General features: G+C 38.2%; 1 protein-coding gene across 1 annotated transcript in view; it reads left to right on the top strand.

The window, feature by feature from the left end:
- Nucleotides 1-18,445, top strand: part of COL25A1 (collagen type XXV alpha 1 chain) — a gene marked incomplete at both ends in the record, with an annotated part of 301,585 nt that overhangs the window by 254,174 nt on the left and 28,966 nt on the right. The window contains 6 exons of the mRNA XM_082050811.1: nt 2,160-2,204; nt 13,374-13,436; nt 14,254-14,322; nt 15,224-15,268; nt 17,303-17,347; nt 17,900-17,977. Coding sequence (XP_081906937.1) covers nt 2,160-2,204; nt 13,374-13,436; nt 14,254-14,322; nt 15,224-15,268; nt 17,303-17,347; nt 17,900-17,977 — 345 coding nt within the window. The remainder of the gene's footprint in view (nt 1-2,159; nt 2,205-13,373; nt 13,437-14,253; nt 14,323-15,223; nt 15,269-17,302; nt 17,348-17,899; nt 17,978-18,445) is intronic.

Raw genomic sequence — 18,445 nt, 5'->3', positions numbered from 1 at the left:
AATGAAATGTGACAGTATTTCAATGGCCTGACAAGGCTGTTTTGTGCCATATGCTTTCCAAAGGTGATAGAATGACCTGCCCTGCCAACCTGAACATTATGAAATGGAGTTAGTATACAGCCTTCATTTCTTTAAAAATCATTCTTCTTATAAATCATACTCAGATCTTCTGTATCATGAAAGGTGCAGGAAAGAAAATATTAAGCCTTCATCAACAGTATTAATTCTAAAGAAGCATTAGTGGTTTCATTGTGTTTCAGGTTATTTAATGCATCTTTGAGGGGCATTTTAATTATTTCAGATTACTGTGACTCAACTGGTTTCGCTGGATACTTTCTGCTTGTGATGTGTGGACCTATGCGGGTTAGCTCTGTCGCAAGACTAAACAGAGACCTACTGCTGCAATGCTAATAGATTTATTAACTATAGTATTCAAATGCTGTGTTTGAAGTGAAATTCAGTGCTCCCACAATTAGATGAGAAAAGGTCATAGTAGCAGTGTGGTATATGTAGCTATTCATATAAGAAAGCAAAAGACAGATGAGTAGGGGCTTGGGGCTAGCATTTTGTCACCAATCACTGCAGTCAAGGTCTTTTCAAGGATTATCCTTTTGCAAGAGTGACAACCCATGTCCTGCTTAAGAAAGTGTTAGGCAACATAACAAGAAATAAGTGTCTACTGAAAATGGTATCCTAGCCTCTACTCTTTCATCTGATTTTATAGTTAATATTTTGAGACTAGAATCTTTCCTGTGCTTTTAGGCAATATGAACAGTTAAAATTTTGGAGTAACTGAAATGGACAAAGAAGCTGTTATCGAATCCTTCTCTAACATTTAGAAATCAGTCCATTTGGTAAAGCAATTTGCAGACCCTCTCGTGTTTTTCAGTTTGTGGCAGAATGTAATTTTGTTATAAGCACTTCAAGTCTATTCAAGACTACTGCCTCAACGAACTGGCACTGGGTACTGTAGTGTAATGAACATTTATACTATGTATACCTGTGTTTGTGTGTGTATGTATGTATAAACGTGTATGTGTGAGCATATGAATGTATGTGTGTATGTATACACACACATATAAAATGTTTTAATAGCAAAACCTATATAAATCAGCCCAAACCACAGAACTGAAGTCTGGATTTCTGTAAAGCTCAGGAGTGTATAAAATCTGGAATACAGTTCAACTCATTATAAAGGTAAAAGTTGGATTCAGAGTTCAGACCGGAGCTTCCACAAAGTTCAGGGAACATTCAGATCCAAGGTGCTGGTTAGAATCCATCTCTGTATTACAATAGAATCTCCAGCCTTTAAAATAATGTTTTCTTCACATGTTATTGTGTGGTGGGTTTTTTTCTGTTCATCATTTTTATTTCCCTAGACAACATCTTTCCATTTAGCTGATACCTCGAAATGACCATTTGTGCCAATGTTGTCATTCTTGTATTAGACTTCTATCAACTTCATTTCAAAATTAATACATTCAGTTTTCAATTCCTGTTCCAAAATTACCCTTGCAAATACAGTACAGTAGGTCTTTTTATTGCAATTTTAAATAAGCAGATCATTTCTGGGTAAAGCAATTGAAGGTTACATTCCAAATATCCTTTATGACACCACGTATATTCACTGATAAATACCGAGCACTGAAATGATGCTATGGATAGCTCTGTAAAAATGATAGCTCAGTTGTAATTAGGCAGTCCTGCTTGAATTGCACAATTTAAATCAAGCTCTTCTGAATTGTCTTGTAGCTAAATCAGACAGTTACACAGCACAATATCTAGCAGAGAGTTGAAAATGGAACAGAATTAAACATCTGTCATAAGTATGGAACCGGCAGCGTGTAGAACGAACCAGTGCTGCTTGTTCTCTTCTCTTTTGGTGAAAGCTAATGTGAATTCATTTTTAGCTTTCCTCATGTGGATTTTCAGCCTGGGTGTCATCTTCACATCCAGGGTTCCTAGAAGATATTTAAGCTCTTAACATGACTCTTACTAATTGTACATTTAAGTCATTCATTTTGAAAATATCAGTCCTGCTTGAACTGACTAGCGGTCATCTATGCTCTTTTATCTTGCTGCAGAATATACAAGGGTGCTCACTGGAGAGTAACCGTAACTGAATAATGTCTGTAATATTATGTAATTCTCCCGTATAGGGTGAACCAGGTCTCCCTGGCCTTCCTGGACTCCCTGGGATAAAGGTAAATAAACCGTAGTCTCTGTTGTACGGGGGGACACCACATAGAGGTGGGGACGGAAAGAGTGGGCTAAAATGGGTTTACTGTACTTGTGCTATATCTTCTTCTGAATCTCTGGTATTGAGCTGTGGATTGGCATAGAAAGGTTTTGCATGGAAAATTAGTCAAGTGTCTATGAGTAAGCAAACAGTATTTCTTACATTAAAATGTGAAGTAGAACATTGCATACTAGTGCTTGGAAAATAATCCAATATACTGGGGGTTTATATCTTTGTTCAATGGAATTGGTTTGTCATCAAATTTCACTTGTTTTCCAGTTTGATGGGTGCTTTCCAGTAGCAATGGTCTACTGAATTTACTAAGCCTCCAGCCAGAGAACTACATTAATTATACACAGGCTGTGGGGAACTGGCTCTGTCAACAAAAATATCTGTGCTCCATTACACAGCAGTGGTTTCCACTGACAAGTCAAAACGTTTTAATAAGATTCTATTCAGTATTAGCTACAGTCCTGACATAATACCTGCTTTAGTCCCTGGCTTCCAGTTTGTCTGGGATCTTTAGGTAAGCTGATACAAAAGACATGTGGTTGGTTTAGCTCGAGTGTAAGTGGTTGCACTGGGAGTTGCAGACACTTGCAGAGTTTGAGCTGTAGATGTGTAATGCTGCAGAAAGTGAGTAGCTTCAGGTATCCTGAGTGCAGACTAGAGTGGTTGCTTCTCATGGCAAAGACTATTCTTTCAGAGAGCAAATTATTTTTGAAACTTTTTCTTGGCATTCCAGCATGGCCCTGTGTATACCTCAGGAGACAGTTTATATCATTTCTCCAATAAGAAGGGGGATAAGCCAGAGGCCAAAGTCTTGTGCATGTGGTAGGATTCAGGATTTATCTCATGGAATGTTACATTTGCGGTGCTTTCCTCAAGGGACCTGTGAATTGCCACAGCATCTAAGCATAATGTCCCTTCTGTGTTACTAGTGAATTATGGAAAGAATTGAAAGTGTGTGTTAAAGTTTGTATGCTGAAATACCTAAAAATATAGTTCCCAGGGATGTTGTTCATTTTCTGCAAGAATGAACCCTATATTGACTAGTGAGGAGCATATAGGAGCAAAGTCTTTCTTGAGATGTAACTGTATTTTTGTAAGGAATTTTGACAGCGATTCCTATTCTGTTTAAAAGTGAGCAAAGAGGTAGTTCAGTTGGAGGTCAGTGGCCTGAGGGCACTTGCTGAAACCAGCTGGGGTTATGGCTTGGCTTTGGGGATCCCATGTTCCTGCAGATCATGCTTGTCCTTGCATATTATCAGCCAGTGAAAAAATAGTCTAAATTGGAGTCTCTGCTCTGTGAAAATTACTACTGATAAGCTTTATTTGTTGGTGGTAAGAATGGCTCAGAAGGACAGCTTTCAGATTTACCGAAAAGGCAAAATGTGAAGTGAAAAACAGATGAAATGTGGTACTTTTGCCCTGTTAAAGTTTGTTTCAGAATTTGGTGGATACAGTAGAAAAACAGTACAGCTGCCTGCAGAATGGAATAGTTTGGTCAAAAATTAATCCCTTAGAAGAATGTTAGCTTCTATTAAAAATCTAGGTCAGAGGGAGACAAGTGGTGTTTCAGTGAAGAAATTCCATCTAGTGCAAATTCTGCACTGAGGTGGCTAGATGCACCCTAGATGGCAACAGGCGATCCAACAGAATATGCACAGGAGAGAGAGAAGCAAATCTAGTCACATCAGGCTTGCAGGATGAGTCCTGTTTGATTCAAGGTGTTTGTAGACTCTGATTAAGGAGCCTAAAGAAAAAAGGCTAGATTTTTCTGTCACAGAAACTATGTCTGTGGCATGAGAAGTGGCAGCAGAAACCAGAGAATGGCTGGACTTAGCAATATGGGTACTCGTCCATGTTATTTGTTACATTTTTTCAGGGCTCTTGGGATCTGTTCCCTTGAGGACTTTATAAAACTCTGTAAGATATGTCTTTGCTATTCTATCTTAATACCAATACGCAGTCGTGGCATAATGAAACAGACATAGTACAAACCTCACACAATGTCATTACCACATTTAGGAACTTGTTGCAACATGTAAGAAGTTTCCTCAAGGGAACTTTTTCCTCACACTTAAATGGATTACAGAGTTTCCATCTATTTGTGTGCCAACACAGTAGCTGCCAGCAAGAATTTTGCAAGCTGTTCCCAAACTTTGTGAGATGGACATCTGGCAACTCAAACTAAGTTCTAACAGGAGTATGTAGGAGAAAGCGATGGGGTTCAATGCAAGGCAGTAGCCATTTAATCTCTTTATCAGTATGAAGAACTAAATCTTCTTGTATTGTTGGTATTACTTTGATATTACTCTTCTGCAGTATTGTTCTCTTCAGTTTCCGTTCCATTATGCAGACATGCACATGGACACTCAAAAGTCTTCTATACAATTTTCTGCTGAGGTCCCTTGCAGCTAAAAGGCTATAGGGTTCTCACCACATTTTTTTATTTTCTTCAGTCTTATATATTTGAAATTACAGAATGTTCTCCAAGTTTGTGTCATCTTATGATGTTCTAGAAATTAATATATTCTAATTTCTGGCTTTTGCCTTGAGTTATTGGTAAAACACATTTCCCAAGCAGTTTTGAAAGGTTAGCCCTAGGTGGCAAATGCATTTTCTTGTAGGTGCATGGATATAGCTTAAACCTGTGTTCAACTGGTCAAATGGTCAAGGAACAGGGACAATGTATTCTCTGGAAATTAGATGAATAAATAGCAAAAGTTCATATCCATTTTATATACAATAATTCAAATCACATAGGTGATTTCAAGTGAACAAGCTAATAGTTTGAGAATCATGTTTACAGAGCTTTTATGTTCTAAACAGCTTTGGAATTGTTGAATGTTCATGGACTAATGCATACAGGCAACTTCAAGACAGATAAGAAAGGGGCAAGAGAAGACTCTACATTGCCTAATCTTGGAAAAATTTCCTTTAGGATCTTCTAGTACTTCCATTTAAAGAAAAGATCAAGATACAAGGATATTCTATGCATAGGAAAGTCCTGGATGTAGTTCTTTTGGTCCTAAATATTTACTCTTTAACGTGTAAGGAATTGAAGTCTCCGTTTCTTTAAATCTGTCAGTTGAGCTGCAACTTTGCTTTCTTGTGAATGTATCTCTCCACAGTGGCAGGCTGTATTAGGAAATGTTTTAGGTAACTGCACATACATAGCACTCTTCAAAATGCTGAACCAGCCTGTGAAAACATAAATGCCGTGCCAGGCAGTGGACCATATCTTTCCAGCTACATCTCATCTTTCTTCTTGTGGTTGAAGACACTTCCTAAAGCATCCAGTCCAGTAAGCTTGAACACGTAGCCAAACTACTTAAAGGATTAATAAATAGTAATCACTGGGAAGGTTTCAGCTTCTTATAATGCCATTTCAACTAATTAATCAGTGTATATTCCTGGGAACCTATTAGAGCTCGAATGAATGTGATACGGGGGTCGGAATGAACAGCAACATTGGACGGACATGCAAGTATCTTATCTGAATTCAAAGTATGCAGCAGGGTCTTTTATTACTTTTCTAGACCCATTCACTGTGCACATGCGGATGTTTTGGGTGTTCTTCCTGTTCTTTTTCATTCTCTCCTCGTTGTCGGTGCCATAGAGGAAACACAAGCACAGTCAGTTATTTCCAAGACAGTGATGAAGCTGTCTGTGACATGCTGGAGAAACATTTCTCAAGCACCTGTTGCTGTTTAGGAATGGCTGTAAACTTAATGAGCCCAGAATGTGTTCCACCATGTCACTCGGGAAGCAAGTGAGGCACCTAAACACAGAATATTAACTCATCGCTCTGATATCCCCCACCTGATGCCAAGCAGACGCAGAATACTTTCTGTGAAACAAGCTTCAGATATCTGTTTTATCTCATAACTTTGATGGGATGATACGTACAAAGCAGCACTCACTTACTGTAATGGAAATCATGCATACCCCTGTTCCCTATAATGTCAGACTTCTCTCAGATCCATTGTGTTGCGTTTTCTGGCATCTGGGCAATACAGTCCTCAGCTTCATCACTGCAGTGAGAAGTCTTCACAAAACACAAGCCTCTTCTCACTAACAACACTTCATGCAAGATCTGGCTTTTCTTGAGAATTTCTGGCATTTCTCTCTCTGTTTTTAAAATAAAAACTGAAACAAAGCTTGTGAGTGCAACAGATTTTTTATTCTATTGTGTTCAAGAAAACTGCTATTAAATGATTTGGCACAAGAAAGGCTGCTTAGCCCTTCTGCTTTTGGGAGGCAGGGAAAGGTTTCTGTGTTTTCAAATCCAGTAGAACTGGCTGATTCAATAGACTTGCTAGTATGCAGCAGCTTGTATCTTTTTATACAATTACTTTAAATTGACTTCCCTGGGGCTGTGCCTGAGCAAGGTTTCAAAAGCAACTGGATAAAGGGAATTTGAATCACATTTTTTTTCTTTTTATGAAAGCAAAAGCAGTTCTAATTTTCATCTGTTCTGTACTTAACATTTATTTCTTTTTTTCCTGTTCATACTCAAAGACCTTATCCTGTGTCTTTCTTAGTTCCACATAAAGACTGAAAAACTTGCTGTTCCACAGAACTTATTATTTTAGCTCTAGAAGAGTTGTGAATCCTTTCATCCAGAGAGTTCTGTTACAAAAGAAGACTTTCAGAGAAAATGAAAGTTAGAATTTGCAAGGTAGATGCATAGAAGTCAGTCTCCTAAAGGTGTTTAAACTCTTTAGAAAAGAGAGCAACCGTGCTGCTGAAGCTCATGTGTTTCGATGTTGCTTTTCCTCTTGTCATCTGGTAGCAAAATGAAAGGAAAACTGAAGTAAATGGCAGCTCCAAGCATTTCACTTTGCAGTCAATGCCATTGAACACCTAGAGGAAAGTTCTTCAAACTCACTTGTTCCCTCAGGAGTTCTTAGGAATGCCGAGCACATTTTCCTGATGCATTTTTCCTTTTCCATATTTCCATATTTCCACTCTTCTTCCTTTTTTCTTTTCCTTGTTAGTGGCTGTTACTGGGAAACCCTCAAGGTCTCTTTCAGTTTTTTCCAGGCCCCAGATATTCTTTCGCAGGCTTCAGTTCATCTTTATCCCATAGGTTACCAGACCCAGAACTCTTTCTAGCCTGAGCTCAGGAGCTGGAAGGGGCCAGCTGACTTTGTGACGGGCATCTCCAAATCCTAGATCAGGAGTTGTGCTGCAGCATTTGAAAATTGTGGGAATCCAGCTTCAAGCCTTGCTCTACAGAAACATGTTTCTCCCTGATACACACTTGCGTTAGCTGACATATATTTTGAAATATTTAAGTGTGAACTAGTTTCCAGCTTTTTATCACTTGTATACAGTGTTCTAAGGGTTGGTCAACTGCTTGAGTAGAGGAAAATGTGAAGTGTAGTACGGGTCAAATACTGCAAAGTAGATTGTAATGCTGCATGGAAACTGATAGAAAAAAGCAGGACTTAGTATCTGCATGTGGTGTGCTGGTTTTCAGAAGTAGCTCTATGCATGGGTAGATAAAAAAGATTTTAAAATTGCACAACTGTACAACTGATTTTCAGTATTCAATATCCGAAGTGGAAAAATTTATACAAACTTATATCTGTATGGATGTAGTTGCGTATCTAGCTTTGTTTGTTCATTCCTGGTTGTCTGGCTTCCATATACCATGTCAGTAATCACTTGGATAGGGTAGACATGTAATTTCTCAGACTTAATTTTGAGAATTAAGGCCAGAAAATGAAATTGTCATTAACACTGGGTGGTATACATGTGTCAGGAGAGTTAACTGATGCATTATCAAGATATATACAGCTCTTATTAATCCATCAGAAACTGTATCCTCCAATTCATCAAAACTCTCACTTTCTTTCCTGAAAAGGCTAAAACATAAGTAACGGGATGTTGTTTCCTCTAAAGCTATAATATCACTAGTAGGAAGACTGAGTTTATAAGAATCTCTTTCACAGCATGTTTTATAGCATAGCATATTCAATCCAAATACAAAATTTTGAACACAATTGGATAATCTAAGAGTCCAATATTCTGTTGTATTCAGAAATCAGGTATTTTGTCATTCATGAAGAAGACTTGACATCAGTAATCTGAAAGTATTTCTGTGCCTCAAGCACACCATTTTAGATGGTCAGAAATGAGTGTATGCGATAAAGTTCTTTACCTTTCAGAGTAGCAACTAAAATTCCTTAGATTTGACATCTAACTGTTTTCTAAGGGAAATTATTTGGGGCCAGACTCTTAATAATTTAGCAGTTCAGTCATTGCAAAGAATTAAAAGTGAGACACTCATTACAACAAGTGTTTTTATTCCAATCCTCAGAAGTAGGTACCATGCTGACTTGAATTATAATTAGCCTGTAAGTAAGCAGTCTTGATATGACTAATGCATGCAGAATTAATCAGAATTATCATTGGTTCTGTTAGCATCCTTCCAAAGCACCATACCTTCTAAGCAGGCAGAATTTAAAAGTGATGAGAAAATTAGCCTCATTAAAAGGAAATGTCATACAAAGTAGGGCTTGTTGTGAAGGTTCAGGGTTTTAGCCACGTTATAAGGTAGTACTTTTTACTTCTTTAAATGAATCAAAAAGGCCAAACATGCATTCAGAAATTCTAAACCAAAATTGTTTTTCTAAGTTTAGAGGCTGATTAGGGAATAAAGATATTGTTTCAAATGTGACAAGTGAGCCAGACAACCTGTTTTAACTGGCCATTTCTGGAGACAATTCTGAACTGGTATGAAAAGCCTTAACAAAGACCTTATAAAAAGGGGGTAGGTTTTTATCAGATTTCCTTTTACCTTGCTCGTTTCCTTCTTGTGAGTTGAATACTGTAGTTCTCCTGAAAGCAAAATTCCCATGGACATCAGGCTATATATAATGTAAAGTCCCTTTAATATACCCTTCACAGCGAGAAAGTATAAGGTGCCATTCTCTCTGACTCATGTAGTCTGAGGCCAGCTGAGTTTCTAAGAAACTGCTTCACTGGAATTGAATGCAGACACGGGCAGGGCACGAGCAAGAACAGCTTCATCAATGACCCCGGATTGCTCTGTCCCAGACCTCTGAGAATTTGGCCCTCACTCTTCTCTGGAGTGGAGAAGTTGCAGCATTTTGATTAGATAGCAATCTCTGAAACAAAGTCTGAGGGCAGCAGATGGCAATTTCTGGAAAATCAACACAGGCACCAGTGAACCAAATCCAATTTATTGTAACTTCATAGCTGCTCTCCAAATTGCCTTGCATCTGGGGTTTGGGCATTTTTTTGCTTTTTTTCTACATATCTCTGCCTTTTCAGGATTCTTTCAGTTGAGTTAGGCAAGTAAAGGGCATCATAATGGTTTTGTATTATTATAAAAATGCCTATGAGCGAGTCAGGGTAACATTTAAGACAAGCACACCTTGGTCTCTTGAAGGGTGTAAAATGAGGACCATTCCATGTCAGTGCTTATCAGAAAGAATGCTTTGGGTTCTCCCAGGGTCTGTGACTCTTGAGAAGTTTGCAGGCTGCCCCATGCCAGGCGCAGGAATTTTTGGAGGACCACTAAACCTACAGACAGAAGTTTGGAAGCTCCAAGTCTGCCCCCAAGTTGCATGTTGGAACATGTCAGGGTTCTCCTCCAGCCCACACAGCTAGGATTTGGAAACCATGGGGTGGACCCACATTACCAGAACCCTCCACAGAAATTCTGGATGATTTGGTGTGATTTGCCAACCCAGAGTTGTGCACATGTGACTCCTGGCCTTGGCATGTTGGGACTTGCAAGTGAACACCAGGGAAAGGTGCATGTGTCCTGATTCCAGTCAGCCCTGGAGATGCAGAACTGCTGTGGTCCCAGCACCAGGGTGGGCTCTGAATGACACATTTTAGGACCAATGAACTATGTAAAAAAGGTGAGAGTTTGACATATAAACTTCTCTGGCTGGTTCTAGTACATAGCACTGGATAAGGATGAGGATTGAAATGGCATTGTTCCTTGCAAGTTCATGGGTTAAAGGTTGGTCTAGTCTCATTTCTATAGCATACAGAAAATAATAGTAATAGTAAGGTGTCCATAAGAAATAATATCAAATAAAATTTAGGAAAAAAATGCTCTTGCACAGTATATATCTGTAAAGGGAACAGCTGGCTTATGTGTTTTATGGCTTTAGCAACAACAAAATATTTCTTCAGTAAGTTCAAAAGTTTTTATTTACCAAAGTAAGATAGCTTCTGTAATTTCAGAAATGGAAGCAAATATTTTCATTGTTATAGAAAAGTTGATGCTTTGGGCGCTTTTCTGCAGCACAGTTTATTTTTTTCAAGCAAACATTGATCTGGATGGGAAAATATGTGTTCTGTTCATTAGAAAAATAATTATAGAAGAAAGAGCCTTGTGTGGCAAAACAGTGTATCTAACAACTGCTGTTCTCTGCTGATTGCTTGTATGAGCACAGAACTGTGTATTTCAGGCACTGGAATTGGACTAGGCTTGCCTGTGAGAACAAAGTTTCAAATAATGATGTTGCTGTGTCTCAGCTGTCCAATGAAGGCTAATTCCAGTTGAGTACAGTGTTAGAACCACATTGCTAATAAACATTTGCCACATTAGTGGTGGTTAAAGCAGCAATTAGCATTGCACATGAGATTTCAACTGTTGCACTTTTTAAAGTGAAAGTCCAAGTTTTAACCAATTACAGATTCTATAAAAGGAGAAGACAGCAACAGTGAACAGTGTGCCTTAGTGTTAACCTCTAGTATCAAAGCTATCCTCTGCCTCAGCCCATAAAAGCTTTGATCATCATGGAAACCAGTTATGAATATGTCTAGTTAATAATCCTCATAAAAATTTTACTATCCTCTGAAGTAAATTACTATTAAATTCTGATGGAGCTCATATTATGCTAGGTGTACAGCATGCTATTATGGAGCTCTTTTCTGTTTCAGACATTTTATGATATGAGGTGAAAATGAACATTAACAAGGTTGTAGTATCTCATTTGCTGTCTGACCCAGTAGTATTCCTACAGTCGACAAACATTTGAGGGTCATAATGAGTATGCTTATAGTCTCTTAGTCTCTTAAAATATTAACATATCAAGCCATTAAAAATATTCTTAAAAAGATAAATCACTCCTGTAAAATGGAAGCAATTCACAAGCTTTTTGATTTTTTTTTAATACGAAGTTGCCTGTGTTTATGATTTATATGAATTATTCCAAGCCCTAACAGCAAATGAAGTTTGAACGCTGAAATTCATCTTGCTGACCTCCTGTTCGATGTGATGGTTTTTAAGCAGCAATTTCGTAACAGTCCCAAGCAAGCCTTTAGTTCTGCTTTCTTGCAGCTATGTACCAGATAAATAGTAGATTTAAAACCAAAACTAAAACCCATAGCCCTTGATTTCCTGTCTCTGACATTATCTTTGTGTGATGGACTAACCAGAATGGTCTCTCCTTTGGTTTTGCACAACAGGGACACCAACACACCTTGCTGAGAGGAATTGTTTTCCTTACATTTCACATATCATTGGTAGTGCTAATTTTGATAGAGTGACTTTTTTCTTCCCCCTGCTATCTGAGTCTCATAAAGGATAACGTAAAGCAGGAAGCCAGCAATATTTGCAGAATATAATTGCAGGATACAGTAGGTACCAGGAAGGGGCATTGCTTCTCACGTAAGTGTTTTCCTTCTGAGTAACTGAGACAGGAATGCCAGAGACAAATCTGATGCAACTCTTACCTCCACTAACTTTGAGCGGTGCAGAGATATACTCAATGGACACTTTAGTTAATGTCTTATGCTGTGCTTACACACAAAGGATTTGAAATACTAGAGAGGAAATGGCTTAGTTTTGAATCATCCAAATGTGTTGTCTTTTTACTTAGAAGCTGTGTTTTAAAGTACTTAGCTTCACTAGCACTGGATAGAGGGAGAGTCATATGCCTTTTTTAATGTAGCCAGGCCTTAACTACTGCAGTTGGTTTCATGTGTGATAAGAATACGCTGTTGGATCACGTTAACTTGGTACCCACCATAACTGCCACGTCTTTCTCAGCAGAGCTGCTACTCAGCCACTCAGTTCCTGGTCCCTACTGACACACCACTTCTTCCACTCCACTTTTGATAATGTTTTAAAGCTCCTCATCACACAAGATCTGTATTCTACTTACACGAATTAAGCCACCAGCTTCTCCTATTATCTGTTCCACTAGCTCCAAAGCACATCTTGATCCAAATTAATGTGAAAAAATGCAAGATGAAATAGCAGGAAACCTTGATCAGGAGAGTTTGTGAAGGAAAACACATAGCTTATTAACCTTCCTTTATTCCCCTTAAGGCATGGAGATAGGTAATAAAAGATGTCCTTACTTCTCTGCTTTATGCTGCTTCTGCTGCAACCCAGCTTGATTCTTGCTATTTGTCTGTCATGTTTGTACAAATCAATGGGCAGGAAGGGTGCAAGAATAGAAAGAGAATGAGGAGAGCTGTGGCTCTTTCCCAGCTGTTCACAGCCAGAGAAGTTGTCCAGGTGCAGAGAACTGAAGTATTTTACTTTGAGAATGAGGGAGTGTCCTATGGTGCTGGCAGTCTCTGACTTGAGAGGAGATTGCTTTTGATCCCCTTTTTGGGGATGACGCAGCTAAGTACCTCCCTTGAAAACACATTGCAACAGCACCATCTGGTCTCTCCATTTGTCATTGCTTTGTCATACCCTGTCTGCCCATCTATTCACATGCTGCAATAGAAAAGTACCTCATAACACATGACTGAAGTGAACTGTCCCTTTTTAAATTTAGGAATCAGTCAGAATTCCCCTCCCGCCTTCACACTTGCTTTGATATCAGTTTGGTATATTATGTTGTATTCCAGGTTGCATATTAACAGTCGTTAACCTCATAAAAACTGTTTGACACCTTCTGCTTCATTTGCATCTCATGTGCTATGTGGTGGCTTGCTACAATAATTAATGCTGATGAAAGTTACCCATGATGAAAAGCATGTCTATGTAACTGTCGAATCACAGCTGGAGAGCTGTAAGCGATACAGGGAAAATACTTCCTAAAATAAACTTTTGTTACTGTAATTACATACTGCTAAATAAATAATCTAACATTCTTCTCATACTGTATTTCTAAAGGGTGAACCAGGTTTCATTGGTCCGCAAGGAGAGCCTGGGTTGCCAGGGCTGCCAGGAACAAAGGTAAGGCAAATTGGCCAACACTCTGGTGCAAAGCCCTTACAGCCAATGCCAATTCAACTTCCTCAGCACATAGCGGAGACTGAGGCTGTATTAATGGGGTGTAAGACTCTTTTATCCAGAAATATGAAATACCAGAATCTGGTTTTGTAAATGGCCAGGAACTTTAAAGTTGAAAGACGGTATATGCAGTGCTTGGAAATGCCGAAAGTCATAGTTCGTGGACCAACACTATGATACATGTACTGATGCCTGTAAACAGTATGAAGACAGATGTTATATCCATTCATAACTTAAGTTAATCTACTGTCCTTGTTCATGTCAGCATCCCAAAAGTTATCTGTTTGAGAGGCAGAATATGCGTGACTGAAGAAACCATATTTTCATAAGTGTTTTTTTTCAGGAAAAAAGCTTGAAAGTGTGTACAGGTATTAGAACTTTAATACTACACTCTAGATTCTGAAAATACAGATACTAAATGTATATTTTTTTTATTCCTTCCCATGGTGTGTTTTTTTTAGCCACGGCATGGCAAAGTTAGAATATTATGAATCCTACAAAGTCTCACAGTTTGGGAATCTTTATTTCAGTCCTTTCAGAATAGGGGAAAAAAAAACATTGCAAATCCATTTTGAAGCACTCTTCTTTTGCCTTCAAGAAGACTGTATTTACTCAAGGGAGCATTCCCCAACCCTTTACACGTCATAGATAAACTTGAAAATATTTTCTTCTGATGATTTGGTTTCTTTGGTCATGCTGAGTTGGTGGTGTGCTGAAAAATGCCCAGCATTTTGTTATAAATGTGTATCTGTTGCAATAGGGTGACAGAGGAGAGACAGGCCCTGTTGGAAAGGGCGAGCGAGGTGAACCTGGAGTTCCTGGACCAAAGGTCAGTCTGATTTTACACTGGAAATGTTTTCTTACTTTTACACCTACGAACACATTTTTTTTTCTGCTGAAAAATAGAACAAGAACTTGGTGAGTGAACTTTTAAATGAAAATGCTGTCAAATACTCCAGTTCAGTCCAGAAGACAATGGCAGCTCTGTGTTCACAGCTGTGAAACTGCAGTCTGAATAGACTCTTATTTGGTCTACAAAGTAAAGACACTACCTACGTACACTGTCATGGAGTTGGTCAAATTCATTTAGGATGAAGTCTTGACCTTTCAGCATCAAAGTTTGAACTTTGACCAGTGTAGCTATTGAATGCAGAGAAAATCCATTTTGCGTGTACTTTCCTAACTCTGTAGAAAAGAGATAATTCTAACTACATTTTAGCGTTGTCTTAATAATTTCCACTGTGTCATTACCATCAAGTTTTCCTTTCCTAATACATCTTGAAAGCAGTAAGGCAGATTCTGTGTTCTTTGGCCAGTTAGTTTGTATTCACCTGAACAGTTGGGCAAAGATTTTGTAGTAATGCTTTATTTTAATCTCCTTATTTTAACATATTTAACTATCTTCTCTATCTCATAGTTAGAATTTTTCAGGAGCTATGGAATGACATAGTTCATTCCTGCTAACCAGTGTTAATGATGTCTACTCTTTACTAATGTCAATAATACTTTTTATTTGGAAGGGTGGGATCCATGGCCTTTGCATGCTGCTGTTAAAGAATATATTACTCCGGGTGCTATTAAACTCAGTGTCTTTACAGTTTCATTATCTTGGTCATATAATACGAAGTGTTTCTGCTGTTTCATACTGTGGGTAGTCATTACTAATTTCTTTTTCCTCCGCACTCCCATTTCTCTACCATTTTGTCTCCTGTCTGTCTTCCTTCAAACAGGGAAAAACAGGTGAACCTGGATCTAGAGGCCCAAAAGGGTCAAAGGTTAGTAGTAAAGAAACTGTCTTTAATGGAGTAATTACTACAATGATTTTTAGGATAAATTATTTGTAACATTTCAGAGAAAATTCACTTAGCTCTTTAAAAGAACCTGTAACTGTCTGCAGTTTTCTTTATAAATGAAACCTTCTGACTTTCAGCTTTAGCTATTAGATTCAAATGATGTGTGTTTTAAACATTGTGATTCTAGTTCTTTTCCTGTTAAAATGTCTATTTCCCTCTGCTCTGCTTTCCCGTGTGCAACTTGGTTTCTCTCTGTGTAACCGATGTGACTTAGTCCTCCGCCATGCCAGGAACCAACACCTGACTATGCCTGTGGAGATTTAATTGGTTTTCACAATAATTTTGTGGATCCACACTTTGGTGAGTTAGGAATCAGTGGTATTCCATGTTCGACAGGCTGACATATGAGGGCTAGAACTCCTACAAAGGCAAGACTTGCAGGTTACATTACTGTTTTACCTGCTTTATAAAGCTACTTTGATTGTATCTATCTATCCATCCATCTCTATATAGATGAAGGTGGTTCACATAGATGTAGAGAGATAAAATATATGCTTTTCTATTACTTCATCCTCTGTGAAAATACTGGCTCACTGGACTCCTTCATGTTATATTACGGAGTCAAAGCAAAATGAAAATAGATTTTCTTAGGTGGTTATTGAGTCTACTGTCAGAAAAAAAGATGACAAGACAATGTAGACTGGTAGGATACTCTTTGCAGTACTTGTAAGGTCCTTGAAGAGTGGCCCATTAGCAGTGCTTAAGGATATGATTAAATAAGTGCCACTTAACCTCATTCATTCTCACCAAAGAGACACATTGGAAATTTAGGGAGCTGATGAGGAGATTAAAGCATCAGAGCTACAGTAAAAGAGTGAATCAGCCTCTCATTTGCCTACAGTTCCTGAACGCCTTGTAAACACATCAAAAAGATGAAGATATGCCCTTCAATTATCTTTTTATCAAAGACAGGGTATCACAAGGGGATATAAGATCTTCTTTTTACCTGCATACCTGTCTTGACAATCTAGTCCACAGAAGCCAATTTGGTGATTGGGAACTTCATTTTTTAACAAATCAAATGACATGTTCACTAATTGCTGCCAAGGCAAGACTGAAAGGAAAGGCAAATGGCACAACCTTGCTCATCTCCTGCCACCAGCCTGCTCTCCATATTCCTTCATTAGCCCCATGAAAGTTTTCTGTTTTCTGTGTTTGCTAATACCACTGGTGAATTAATCATTCTTCCCTGACTTGTACCTAAGTTTTATAGATCTTAACAGAAGCAAAAGTTGCACTTCTTATTCAAATTAATTTCAAATTAATATAAAAATATAAGAGTTTGCTATGAAAGTGACTATGAAAGTGACTGTGAAGTGAAATGAACCATATTCACTGGATGTTGCATTATGAACACATACATGTTTGAAATTCTCTCCATTGCTTGAAACATATTACTAATAACCAGGCAGAAAAAGCTGTGTGCAAGATGGCAAAGATCCTCAGCCTGTTGCAGTAAGGGAGTAAAGGAACTCGAATGGTGACAGTAATGTTGTGTTTGTAGGGGAGGCAATGACTCAGAGAAGGGAAGTTCAGAAAGTTAGTGGAGTCATGACTGCAGAAAGAAAAGATAATAAACCTTAGAAACACACCTTTGAAGAAGTCGAGTGCTTTCAGACCGAGTGATTTCATTTCTTTAGTTTTCTCTTAAAGCTTTTGATAATAGCACCATTAAGAATAGGGAGCTCATACAAATGACTTAATTGGTAATCTACTTTTTATTGGTTCTTTGGGATTTATTATTCCAAACTGAAACAGCACGCTGTAACATTTCACACAGAACAATATGCACCATTGTCAAACTTTGAAGGAACTTTTCCTTTCATTGATTAAGAATCCACATTCAGTTTATGATGAGAGGCCTTTTAAACCAGTTTATTTAAGGAAACATATTTAAAAAGGAGGAACTATGTGATATATTTTCAAACAACATATCTGTTTTCAAATATTATATAGGGTGATACAGGTGACAGAGGTGACACAGGATCTGCAGGTCCACGGGTAAGACTGCTTCTCATTTCAGCTGTTTGTTTTGTACTCTAAGATTCATTCTGTACCTCTCAATTGAAATTGCAGCAGCAGCTCCAGTTAAACTGGTGAAAATAAGCACTTGACTCTGGCAGAAACCGTGTTGCTAACTGGCCTTTAATATACATAACAGCTCTGGCTACTGTTTGAAGCAGCCTCCTGTTCACAGTGCGTGGGCAGGACGCTACATGCCAGATGTTCTGACATTGTTCACAGCCAATACAGAACTATAGTATAGGAGCTGCTTAAATGCTTAACCACAGAGGTTTCATATATTTATTTTCCCACTGCAGCACAAATCACTGTGTACTGACTTGTTTGTGTATATTTGTCTTTTTAAAAAAAAAAATGTTTTCCTTTAGAAAAAAATCTTTAGTTTAATGTTAACTTTTGTGGTTTGTCATAACATACCATAAGTACAACAAAATTCCAACACAGCATACTTGAGTCAAACTATGTGTCTCTAAGTGTCTAGAGTAGTCTTTTGGCAGATGTTTCAAAAATTTTATGGAAAATATATTGCAGGGACCACCTGGACAGAAGGGTGATCAAGGTGCAACAGAGATAATTGATTATAATGGCAATATCCATGAAGCTCTGCAGGTAGGCAAACATAACGAGGCTGGAGTGGCTTAGTCTGGTGTGGGGAAAAGCAGTCTGACATCATTGTACTCTTCTTTTGTGTAGACCTTGAAAACATATTGCATGCGAAGATTTGCTGAGCTTATTAATCAGGAATCTCTCTATATTTGGAAATGAGTTTTGCTCTTTGGTGTCAGACAAATTGTTTCCTTGATACGCTTTAGCTGAGTGAATTAGTTTCATTTCCCCTGAAGAGCATTGACATCATCTAATGAGGATAAAGCTGATTCATTGGTGGTTCTGATGCTTAGCGATGAATTAATGTAATGAACCACATACACAGGTTCAACGGAAGTGTCTGCTTTTTAGTTCATGTAGTATAATATCGACGTTTATTTTTTGCCTTCCCCTCTTCCTATAAAATGTAAAGAACAGAGTATTTGAGATTTGGAAACCATGTCACATGGTTCCATTAGCAAGCTGTGGATT

This window comes from Streptopelia decaocto, assembly GCF_964273445.1.
Source record: "Streptopelia decaocto genome assembly, chromosome: 4".
NCBI lineage: Eukaryota > Metazoa > Chordata > Aves > Columbiformes > Columbidae > Streptopelia > Streptopelia decaocto.
This window is presented reverse-complemented; position numbering and strand designations above follow the sequence as displayed.